Raw genomic sequence first — 13,302 nt, 5'->3', positions numbered from 1 at the left:
CAACAAAGTTGAAACTGGTTCACATTTAATATGTGAATGCAGCAAAATCACACAAACTGATTACAAAGCTAGACATGACCGAGTTACTAAATTAATCCACTGGTCATTATGTAAAAAATACGACTTACCTGTATCCAAAAAGTCATGGGAACATAAAGTGGAAAAAGTTATAGAACATGAGAAGGTGAAGATCTTGTGGGACTTTCAAATACAGACGGATCACCATTTGGAACACAACACACCAGATATCAGGGTTGTCGAGGGCTGAAGTGCACAGTTTATTGATATTGCTGTATCAGGCGACGCCAGAGTCGAAGAAAAAGAACTGGAAAAAATCACAAAATATTGCGACCTGGCCATCGAAACTACAGGGCTATGGATGAAACATGTAACAGTGATACCCATTGTCATTGGGGCACTTGGTACCAATGTCCAAGAATTTTATAAGATACATCAAGAAATTGCAGCTTCCTGCAATAATACCAGCGGAACTGCAAAAAACTATGCTACTTGGAACATCGTACATGTTAAGAAGGTACTTGGTTGATACCTAGGACGCTGGCAGCAATCCGCATCAACCATTAGCACCAGTCAATTGTGACACATTTCTTAATGTTCAGTTGACTGAGTTTCATGTTTAATGAATAAAAGAGACGATGACGACGACGACGACAACAACAACAACAACAACAACAACAACAACAACAACAACAACAATAATAATAATAATAATAATAATAATAATAATAATAATAATAGTGGCTGCAGCCCGCTGCTTTGTTTGGAAATGTTCTTATGTTAGACAGCATTCTTTGATATTAGTGGAGATGGAGAAAGCTCACCTGGTTATTGTCTGGCAAATGAGTACTTTGGGATAGAACTTGTCAGTCAGTTTGTAACAGAACCCATAAAAGGTTCTCAGCATCTCAAATGTGACCATAAACTGCAGAAAGCCAAGAAAAACCCTGTTGTGTGAAAGCTTTTCTCACCTAGTGCTTCTTTTTGCCAATATACTAGCATAAAAAGAAGAAGAAAATCAGATGGGTCTCACAGAGAACTATACTCAGTGCTCACAAGTTGAGGTGAGAATTAGAGAGAGTGAATAAAAGGAAAAGGTGAGAGATAGCCCTCAAGCAAAAACAATACTTTGCCAAAATCCTGTGGCTATCTGAGAGAAAGAAACAGATAGCAGACATGTTTTAGATCTGTCTAATGAAAAATGGAGGCAGAAGAAGAAAGAAATTGAAGAGAGAACCTCATGTAGCTCATTTCTGAAATGGAGGAAGAAAGAAAAAGCCTCTTAATATTGGCAACGTTTTCCTTTGACTAAAGCTGCTTGGAAGAGGAAAAAAGAGGATAATTGCCAATCCCCTCCAGTCTATACTCCTTTTATCTTTTTTTCTTTTCTTTCTGTGCAGTTGACTTACTGATCAGTTAATTTTAACATGTGATGGCTATTTTAAAGGCAATCCCTTTTATGTACTGGTTTTGCCATGCTTTCTTATTTAAATGTTCAGGAGGATTTTTTAAGTTTTCACCTTTATGATGTTGTTGTTTTTTTACTTCTATTACAAATTTATTACTTACATAAAATTATTTTTTAAAGAAGTGAGAGAAAGATCTACTGGATAAGAAAATAATAAAGGTGGGATAAAAATAAATACAAATAATATAATGTGTTCCCCCCGCCCTTTTGTGAACAAACTTCCAAGAAATAGCTTTCCCAAAATGTTGGGCAATATTGGAAGTTATTTTATTTCACTGAAAGTTATCTTTGCTTACGCTGAGTTTGGGAAATAATGGAAAAAATATGGTGCATTAGCAACAGTAAATCTCAGGTAACTTCTTTCTCTTATGCTTGCTAAACATTACGTTAATTTACTGTACTAGAACTGGCTTTTAACAAATTGAATTGTAGCAGACCAAGCAAGAAATGACCAGAAGGAGTATGTCTTCCATCTGTTTTGGATCAACCATAGTCTAGATTAACATTTTTTTGGTTTATTTTTTATTTTTTAAATTTTTTATTGTATTTTTATTGTTAAAGAATAACAGAAAGAAAAAAAACAATACAAAAATCAATGGTAAAGAAAGAAAAATTTTTCCCCCCCAACGTGCTATACAAATGGAAAGGAAGTTTTAGGATATTTAGGACATTTTTTTTGGTTTAATGAAGACAGTCATGGTTTTCATTCTTTCCATCCTAAAATTTTTTTTACTTTGAATTCTCTGCCAATAATCCTGGTACATCTTTCTGATAAAACTCAGTAGGTAAGTCTAGATTTTGAGGGTCAGAATCAACTCCTATAGAGTTTTGATGTAGCATATTTCACTCACATTACCACATTCTTACATATTTTGCTTCATCCTCATGTTTTGCAGCTTTGATGGGATTTGGATTATTTTTGCATTGAATCCTTGTGTATAGTTAAATGGAAAATCTTCAGATTCCTGTACCTACCTCCAATATGGCTACAAGGTGATTAAAGACATAATTTGGTTAGCTGTCTGACCAAATCTAGATTATTAGATTTGGTCAGACAGTTAATCTAGATTATTCAAATAAATCAAAATGTTTTCTGATTCTATCTTGCTTGGGTACAACACAACTTCAGCTATTCCTTGACTCAGCTGAAATATAAAATCACTATGAGCAAAAATCTGCTATTCACAAAAGCACATAATATATTTACGTGAAAACTACAGGATTTTTTCTTCCTCGGTTCATTTATATAATGGGAGAGTAATTTTAGATTCATTGAGCATTGCTAATGAGGCAAAGAAAGTCTGTTTACTTACTCTGCAGGGTCAGTACAGATTCATCTTAAGTTCAGGATAATTTCCCTTTCATACAAATGCAGACATTGCGGTCTCCTTGTAGCACTGCTGAGGAAAATAGGTGGGAACTGAGTGATCTCTAAAGAATCATCTAAAATTATGTTTGCTTGACAGGGTGTGATGACATATGACATACCTATTTCCTTTCTATCTTCAGACTAGATGTGGCTCCTGGCAACTACAGAGATATGTCCCTGCAGTTTGGTAACATTTTTGGGGTGTAGTTTGCCAACATCTTCTCCCTAGGGTTGAGACTGAGGGATTGACCCAAGGTCACCCAGCTTCTTTTGTGGCTAAAATGGAATTAAAAGTTATGGTCTTCTGGTTTCTAGCCTGGTAAATTAACCACTATATCAGACTGGCTCTCCTATGCTATTAAATTATCCACCTTTCCCTTACACTTAAATGTAAGAGAATGAGTAGGGGGAGGAAAGGAGAAAAAAAATCTCTGTATTGGAATTCTTAATTCTGCTGCTCTTTCTCTGGGTAAGGGGAGGATGCTAGAAGATTCCTTTCTGATTTGCATTTTGAATCAAGCAGGCAAAAAAAAAAAAATCAGAACATTTGCCTTTTCTTTTGAAAACATACATTTTGCCTTTTCTGTATATTTTTGAAGTTTGGTTTGAACATAATTTGAAAATTTACTTATCTGCTAGCTGATTTCCTCCTTTATATTCTATCCAGGGATTGGTTCTATTTTTTTTTTAACTACCAGTTCTGTGGGCATGGCTTATTTTGTGGGTGTGGCTTGGTGGGGGTAATGTGACTGGGTGGGCATGGCCAACTTTTTTTTTTTAACTTTTAAAAGCATTTTTTCTACAACCTTAAGAGGTTGCAGAAAAAAATGCTTTTTTTAAAAAAAAGCCTCTGATGAGGTGGGGCGGGGTAAGCGAGCGGCGACCGGACAGGGGACTGGTTCGGGGGTGTGGCCAGCCAATGTTATTACTGGTTCTCTGAACTACTACAAATTTACAAACTGGCTAGCTGTTTATAATTACATGGGGCAGACCCTGCATGCATACTACTGTATCTATTGTGAACATTCATAAATTCAGACAAGTGCGTGGCCAGCATTTTGGTAATATATGAATCAAGGCAGTTGAACTTGAGTCTGCAGTTCTCACAGTGAATCAGCTTATGTGCTGTTCAGCTGGGCCTGTGTGCCATCCTAGTAGTGAGACTTCATTAACTATGCAGCACAGTGCCAGAGTTGGGTTCCTGGGAATTCATTAACACTTTTCTGTTTCAATAAGCAGGAATTGGTATATTCTAATAACTTTCAGCTATGCTAGAAAATTTCATCCTTCCATTCCCACAACTAGCACCCAGGCCTTGTTTAATTATTTATTTTAATTTCAGCTTTCTATGACTCCCTTCTGAGTTCTGAAATTTATTTCATGGAGATCCCCAGGTGATGACAAAGTCCAAAGTAGCACAGTGGAAATGCATGCTTTTCTCTCTTGCATGAGGAACAAAAGCCAGAGCTGCTTTTAACGGCTTATTATTGAATTAAATATCATATTTAGTTTCAAGCTTAGTTACATTTTGTCAAGGATATATTCTGTATGCTCATATAGAAGCTTAGTAATCAACAATTCATCTATACCTCCAATGATTGCAATTGAAACCAATTGCCTTATAAACAAGGAACAGCAGAAATAAAGCACATACTTCTTTAATCCAAAGTACTATGTTGTGCAAGTTCGTGATATTCAATAAAGAACTTTTCTCAGGAATGCCAAAATTACTACAAAATTGACTTTCATTCCAATTAATAGAATGCTAAAGTTTGACTCTTAATATTATTGTCTTCCTCAGAAGAATGAGTTGTCTGTCCTGGACTCTTTTTCATCCCAATCAATATTTATTTCTTTGGACCTTGCTAATTATCATAATTAAAGAATTAGTTCTGAGGAACCTAATGAGTTATGGAATGAACAACGAGGATAAAAGGAATCAGAGTAACAAAAGTAAAAGAAAAAGAGAGAGAGGTCCTCCAGAGGCAATTTATTTAAGAAGACTTCAGAATGGTAAAGCAGAAGTGATTCTGGATTGTGATAAAGAGATAATAAAGCAAAAAAAAAAAAATCTAATTTGTTTTTGAAAGACGGTAAAATGATATTTCAAAAATATACTAGATTATTGAAAAGGAAGAGTACTGCTAAGAATAACAGGAATTATTGAAAATATATAGGAAAAATATAGGAAGTCTAATAATGAATCTTGTGCAACTAATTTTGCTTTTTTAAAAAAAGAGAATGGAACTCTGATAAAGCATTTTTGAAAAAGATTGTTGCACTTTGAAACACATTCAGTAATATTTAGACTGCCATGTACAGAAAAGAAAAGAAAGAAAAAGAAAAGGAACAATAGGTACATGCAACAAAAGCTTTATTCCTTCTCTTTGACTAAGAAAAATATACAGATTTCAAAAGCTGACATGATCAAAGTCTATATGCTGTTTTGTTTTGTGAAAAAACAAGATATGCAAAAGAATAATAATATAGTTAACAATATTCCTTATACAAGTATATTTCTAGACGTTTCAGGTAGCAAAGAACAATGCACATGTAAAACACTGATCTGTATCTAACAGGATTAATTCTTTGGAAGGAGAAATGAAAGTAGAGGCTAGAAGCATTGTATATGAAGTGATATAAACTATTCACATTATTTTTTCTTTTGAGAAAAGCTATGGTGCCATCTTGCTGTTATTGCTTCATTTGTATTGGAAAATATATGTATCTCCAGGGGGGTAGCTCCCTTCTTAATTAGTAGAAAAAGTCTGGGCTGGTGTTTGCTCTCTGCCCTGACAACTCCTGACAGAAGTGTATTTGGACAGAGTACAGACACTTGTTCCATGGGAATTATCATTTTTAAATGTATGTGTAGAAAGATAGAAGAAAATTCACATCCCAACGTGGAGCTGGATTTGTTATCAGATCCTACATCTTTCCTGTGACTTGACTTTGTTATTGTTTTTCAAGAATTTGCCCAGATATGCCCTTAAAATGTATGTCTTAAAATTTCCTCTACTGGCTACTGAATATATATTCATTTTTTTCCTCTGCCACATTACCATAAGATAATGGTACTCATGGGTATGAAAAGTTTTTGTGTGTGAGTTGTAGTAGTTGTTTTGTTAGATTTTGGGGTTACCTGCATTCTGGAATGATTAGGAGTGCCCTGGTAAGTCTAAAAATTAGTCTGTTTTAGAGTGTTATGTCTTCAGCCCATCATATCAAATATCCACTTACTTTTGCAGACTTTAAAAAGGCATAAGATTTGCATTTATTTCATATATATATATGTTTTTTTAAAAAATATTCAAGCTTCTTGACTGCTCTAAAAACGTTAGAAAAAGTGTATATTAGAGAAGGGGGTAAATGAATTCCAGTTCACACTAATTTGGGAAGTGCAAATTAGATTCAGTTGGCTCAAAAAATGCTGTGCCATGCCCTAGGAGTTATCATCCAGGTACTGTTTAACAGTTGTCTTTATGTGTTGCCCAGTAATGTGGAAAGTTCTGTATTTCCAAAAGAAATGCATATAGCATTGTTTCTACAGTTTTCTTGCTTCTCATAATTTGTCTTGAGCTGGGATGACAAAAACTATTTATAGAGGCTTGAGTATAAAAGCTAACTTCCCAAAATAAATTAAATAAACAAACATGATGTATCAAAATTTTGTTACTTGAGCTTTTAATGACTGGTAAACCTTCATAAATAAAATAAATTTGTATATGGGGGCTTCATACACGTTGTAGTTTTATTCTCTTGATTCTATTCATCTTGACACACAATACTAATTCTAAATGCATATATATAGTGTTTTTCTATCAAAGCACCTGGTCTACCTCAATATGGGAGGGCGCATACTGCTTCCCTTTCGCCTTTCAGCTCCAATCCAGGAGCCCTCAAGCAGTTGCATTCAAACCATTTTATACCAAATCAGAGGTTAAAACAATTGTCTAATATGCAGGCTGTTCAAGTTTGAATCCAAGTAAGGGTATAGATAGCTGATGAGAACTAAATAGCTTGAAATAGATCTATACTAGTTTCCTTTATTTCTTTATCAGCAAATATAAATTTGGTATGTATGTATGTACACACACACACACACACACATACATCTCCACCCCATTCACAAATTCGTTCTTTCAAAAGGTTTCTGTGGGATACTTCCTTGGCATAACCATCTAATACTGTCAGATAAATGCTCATTATTCAAAGTAGAAAACTGAGACTTTGGTTCTTGGTAGTATGTAATGTTTTTTTTTTTCCCCACTAGGTATAAAATGTGTGGCTTCAACAATCGGTTGTGAAGATCACCAATGTCAACAGTTTCTTCACTTGGCTTTTCATGATGTGAACAGACCAATGGGCAATTGAACCATGGACAAACTAAAAAAAACTTTATGGACTGTTTTTTTAAATCAGTTATTTCCTTCATCCATGGGAGACTATTAACGGATTATAGTGGGGAAGAGAAAGTGGAAAACGGAGAAAGAAGCACTTTGAATTGGAAAGTGATCCTACAATGAGAATTACGAGCACATCTTGCATCTGTCCAGTCCTAGTTTGTCTCTGTTTTGTGCAGAGGTGTTATGGAACTGCACATCATGGCTCCATTAAGGTGACTAGAAATCAAACCAAACATATAGAGGGGGAAACAGAAGTCCACCATCGCCCCAAACGTGGATGGGTATGGAACCAGTTCTTTGTTTTAGAAGAGCACATGGGACCGGATCCACAATATGTTGGAAAGGTAGTATCTCTCTAGTGTTCTACAAATGCCTTCTGTGTCACAATTAACCAAACCTCTTCAAGGCCAAATGTTATACAAGGTGGTGCAGTGGTTAGAATGCAATTCTGCTGACTGCCAGCTGCCAGCAGTTCAGCAGTTTGAGTCTCACTGGCTCAAGGTTGACTCAGCTTTCCATCCTTCCAAGGTTGGTAAAATGAGGACCCAGATTGATGGGGCTGACTCTGTAAACCACTTAGAGAGGGCTGTAAAGCACTGGGAAGTGGTATATAAGTCTAAGTGCTATTAAAAAGTAAAGGTTCCCCTTGCACATATGTGCTAGTCGTTCCCGACTCTAGGGGGCAGTGCTCATCTCTGTTTCAAAGCCGAAGAGCCAGCGTTGTCCAAAGACATCTCCATGGTCATGTGGCCAGCATGATTAAATGCCAAAGGTGCACGGAACACTGTTTCCTTCCCACCAAAGGTGGTCCCTATTTTTCTACTTGCACTTTTTACGTGCTTTTGAGCTGCTAGGTTGGCAGAAGCTGAGACAAGTAACGGGAGCTCATCCCGTTACGCGGCACTAGGGATTCGAACTGCTGAACTGATGACCATTCGATCGACAAGCTCTGCATTTTAGCCACTGAGCCACCACATCCCATCTAAGTGCTATTACTATTGCTATATTTGGTAAATTCACTAAAGTACTTTGACATTCCACAGAAACTATTTCTAGAAAGAACATCTCACTTAATTGTGGAATGTTGCCTTATAAACAGCCAGTTATTGCTAATATGAGGATAAATTCTAGCAATACAATATTAGAGAATTTGTGTTTGTTGTGGATACAGGAGCAATGTGAATTGCATGAATTTGAATTTCACTCTGGGCTTAAACCTATAGTAGGAGAATATTATAATCCAGAATAGAATTAATGATCAGAGAACCACTGGATTTTTTAGAACTATCTTTATATATGGCTGTTACCTGGGTTTTGTGTGTATGTGTGTGTGTCTGTATGTATGTACGTAGGTACGTATATATGTATTTTTAACATATTTCTGTATTGCCACAGTCCAAAGAGACTCTTAGTGTCTGTTAAAATATTGGCTGAGTTACACAACCTTTTTTACATGTTACCAACTTTGTTTTGTATTTATTTTGAATTGGGAATAATGCCAGACTTTCATGATTAAGAAGTAGTCAGGAAATCTCTGTAAGGTAATGATGTGAAAGATAATATTTTAGTACCATTCTATGAATGTGCATGATGTAATTATTATGAAACATGGCCTGCTCTAATATATAGTGTGAAATATATTTAAAAGATATATGTTTTATAACATATGTTTAGATATATGATATCTAACATATATGTTTAAGGAATAAGAATGCTGTGTTTGGCTCTGCATGTTTCTGTGTGTATTTCTGTGTGTTCCTGTTATTTTCAGGAAACTGTTGTGCTAGATATATGAAAGAAAGGAAATGCAGTTTGCATATATGAAACTATTGACTGTCTATTGCAAATTAAAGGGTTTTTTTCTATTTTACAGGAAATATGTCATGAAACAAAAGATCTATGAGAAGTTGTCTTTAATTTTTGTTTGCTCTATTTCACCATTGTAGTCAGTTCCTTATCTCATCCCTATCCTGTTTTTAAATCGTGTTTTAAGGAACCCTAGGCTTTTGCAAGAATTTCTGGGATTGTGTGAGGGGGAAAAAATCACTCAAATGCAGCCAACCACTAAAGCTTTATCTTTCAAAGCTTTTGGTCAAGGTTTTTGGAATTTATTTATTTATTTTTATTTAACAGGTTCAGTAGCCTAAAAGACATAGGAAATACCTATGTTATCTCCCTGGTCTATTCTTTGTCACTGTTAATATGTTATAGATTTGTTGCATATGCATATTTGTTACATCCACTTTCAAGCTTAGAATCTTTGCAACAAGCAGAATTATTTTACATATTCTCATAAACACAAACAAAAAAAAATGTCTTTCTGTAGTTGATTATATTGTAAATATGCAAACAAGCATCTCATATTTCTTTTCAAAACATTGTTAAGTTTAAGGATTTGTTCATAAGCATGTGTTGACACAATCATTTTGAATATATTTTCCAAGAAAAAGGTGTGGAAGAAACAGAAAATATAGAATTATATATTCTCTGTGTTTTAGTGGGACAGGAATAATGAAAAATAGGCTTTTAGGAACACAATGTGATAATGAAAAGAAAATGCAATGTTTTATGAGTGCTTACTACTTCCTCACATTTGGGATAGCCCATAACTGTGTCATGATTTAATGCGTAATTTTATACTGTCAGATTTTGTTATTTTGAAAATAAGTATTTCTAATCAGTATTTCTAAGTGCTGAATAATTGGTTCAAAATCTATTTGGTAATAATAGGGGGGGCTTAAAAAGGATTTAAAGTTTCAGAACACTGTGAAATAAAAATAACAGATATAAACCAACACAAATATCTGTCTAGGATTTAACCAATCCTTAAATCTAGAACAGTTCTATGAGCTGAGTTTGTTATCAGATCATGCATCTGTCCTGTGACTTGACTTTGCTATTGTTTTTCAAGAACTTGCCCAGATGTGCCCTTAAAGGCCTGGATATAACAAATTCCAGAGAAAGAGAGGGGGGGAAAGTCACACTATGATTTTTCTTTGCTCTAAACTCAGCTGCTTTTTCCCAAAGAGGAAAAACTTAGCTCTTATTGGACTAAATAAGAGGCCCAGTGACCAAGTCCTGAGTTGTTGCTATGTCAAAACCGCTGGCTTTCATTTGAAAGCATATTATCCCTCTACAATTTATACATGATTACAGATTTTGGAAGTTTCTGAGAAATGTGCATATATATATTTATGTGCTTCAAAAATGTATCTTACCTTCTGCTTGAGGTAAGGTGTGAGGGGAATGGGAATGGAGCTCCTCTTTTAAACCTGACAGAATTAATTTCATGCAACCATGGAAAAGGGCTTGCTGTGAACAAAACTTAACAAAGAGGGAACAAGAAGTGACCTGTTTTCTTTTCTAGATTTTTCTTCAAGTGTGTCTCAGGTTCATTTGCAATAATTGTACTCCCCTTCAAGTGATTCGCTGCACGGAATGTTCCAACATTTCTACAACTGTAGAATTGTTGCTGAAATCAAGATATAAAATCAAAAGGAAAGAAACAAGATTAGTTTGCATCCTGATTTCTGTGCCTTCGGAAAGGGGCATGGCAAGACAAGCTAATATTTAGAAACTTAATGGTAATTGCATACCACTTTTTTTTTTATTAAATCCTATCCATATATTTAAAATCTTCAGCAACTGCTTGGATAGACAAATATATACAGTAAATGTGACGATTCAAGATTTTTCCTTTGTGTTTAATCCTGTTTTGTCTGGGCTTTATACCAAACTAAAGGGATAGATCTTTGTTTTTTAGGCAAAGTAATGTTATAATGGCAGTAGGCTCCCATACTTTAAAAGGGAAAGCAATTGTAGCTACAGCAGAGATATATGTATTTATCAGTTTGACCAGAAAAGAATAACGGATGACATATTTCAATCTTCCAAGTTTTTGGTTTTTTTTTTAATTTAAATCATCCTGAGACTCTTATTTATTTGACAAATGGCAGAAATATGAGTGTTACAGAGTCACTTGTAATTTGGGCAAAGAGAGAGAGATACCAAGATTGAGAAAATATCAGAAATAATTGGACATCTTTCATCTCCTATATTATATTTACAGTGTAATGAAAATCGGCAGCTTTCCTCATCTATAAATGCATCTCCTTAAAAAAAAACTATAGGCACATCAGTCGAAGTTTGCATGTAAATTGATAGTGACATTAAGTAATAGTGATTATAATTAACTCTCAAAGTTCTTTACCAGTTTTGTTTGTTTGACCTTTTTTCCACCTTAAAATGAAACCTATACATTTTGATTAATTATAGAGATTAATACTTCACATGATCTATAGTCATGTTATCTTTGTTTCTTTTGTTTGTGTTTCTCCTCTTACATCAAGTTTCTATTAAATTTGTCTCCTTTTTTTCATTTTGGAGAAATCTGGGTATTTGCTATGAGTTGACACCAACTGGCATATAATCAATTAGTTTTTAATTGTACACTGCTGAGAGTCATTTTTGAGTTGAGGCATCACTATAAATTGGAAATATAACCAACCAACCAAATAAATAAAGTTGCTGGAGCTTGATGAATTGGATTTCCACAAGGAGACAAGGCTGGGTTTCCACAAGGAATTTTGCAAGTATTTTTTGGAACGTGTCCTGACTCAAAACTTGGATGGTTTGTAACTTCTGAAATTCTCTGAGTTCTATAGTGTTTTATTCATTTCTCTTTCTGCTCCAATACACATAACGAAAAACTGTACAGACTGTGGAGGACAAAGGGGAAAAAATCTAAGGGGCAAATAAGTAAGTAAGGCAAAAGAGGAAATGCTAAGTGGTAACAAGCAGTTACAGATTGCTTTGAATTCTTTCAGTGTGTGGTGTGTTTCTCCATATGTGTATATGAGAATAATGTATATGTATCTATTTACATATCTGTCTGTCTGTCTGTCTGTCTATCTATCATCTATCTAAATATCTAAATATACATCATATTGTCTGTCTGTCTGTCCGTCTATCTATCTATCTATCTATCTATCTATCTATCTATCTATCTATCTATCTATCTATCTATCTATCTATCTATCTATCTATCTTTCTATCTGTCTGTCTATCGGAAATGACACTGAGAACTCTTCTAATATGATCCTTAAAAATATACAGTGATTTGCTGCCACACGGTTTTAACTGTGATACAAGAAAGGATGGAGCAGATTAAACCAAGTAAATCTTGGAAGAAGGGGAAAAAAACCCTGCTAATTTCTTAAATTTTCATATTTATCACAATTTCTTAGTCTTTAGGGCCTTGAGAGGATATCAGCTCCAGTATTATATGCCTGAATAGTTTCTTTGAAGAGGTATTACTGCATCTTTTCATCTTAAATTTGGCAGTAAGAAGGATTTATTTCAATCCTAGAAAATTTTTTAGACCTCTCAGTGGGAATGTTATACAGTATGTGGCATATATGTATGAAAGGCAAATGATGGACTAAAGGGGATGAAGAAACCGAGTGTTTAATATCTTCCATTGAGATAATTTTAAAATGAGGAGAGAAAATCTCTACCAGTATATAATAGCAATTATCACTACCTAATACCCGACTCTGTAATTAAGCCAATTTAGCTGCTTATCTGGGAACATGGAGTCTAATTTTACTGTACAAAGACCAATTTTCCTAAAGAAATAGGATTTTTCCATGAAGGATAATGGCCAATAAAGAACAGCCTTTTAAAAAGTTGCAATATATCTAATAATGCTGGCCTTGTTTTGCTTTTGGTCTGATTCTAAACTTGTTTTTGTGGTTTATAATAGAGAGCTAGGGACACTGAATCTGTGTTGGTTCTCTTGAGTCATTAGAATCATGCCCTTTGAGCTTTTGGCCTGGTGCCCATAATATTTCCCTTAACAAATAAATGAAGTGCTAGAAAATGTGTTGGTTAGCAGTTTCTTAGTAAATTTGTTCCTTATAGATTTCAACAAAATACATTCCATATTGAGTGGATTTGCCTATTTGACAACAAATTTAAACATGGTATAAATATATTGCATCCTTTTTGCAAGGCCTGAAAAAATATAATCCCTGTATCTG

At 34.6% G+C, this 13,302-nt stretch overlaps 1 protein-coding gene across 8 annotated transcripts in view; it reads left to right on the top strand.

Annotated features, from left to right (window-relative positions):
• CDH18 (cadherin 18) overlaps positions 1-13,302 on the top strand; it is a 656,995-nt gene that overhangs the window by 464,452 nt on the left and 179,241 nt on the right. For all 8 annotated transcript variants that reach the window (XM_087890242.1, XM_087890248.1, XM_087890243.1 and 5 more), the window contains one exon: positions 7,129-7,605. In XM_087890242.1, the coding sequence (XP_087746368.1) occupies positions 7,378-7,605 (228 nt within the window). In that variant the 5' untranslated portion in view covers positions 7,129-7,377. The remainder of the gene's footprint in view (positions 1-7,128; positions 7,606-13,302) is intronic.

The sequence above is a fragment of the Pantherophis guttatus genome, chromosome 3, assembly GCF_059756535.1.
Source record: "Pantherophis guttatus breed Tessera chromosome 3, ASM5975653v1, whole genome shotgun sequence".
In the NCBI taxonomy this organism is placed as follows: domain Eukaryota; kingdom Metazoa; phylum Chordata; class Lepidosauria; order Squamata; family Colubridae; genus Pantherophis; species Pantherophis guttatus.
Note: the sequence above shows the minus strand (reverse complement) of the source record. Positions and strands in the feature narration are given on the sequence as shown.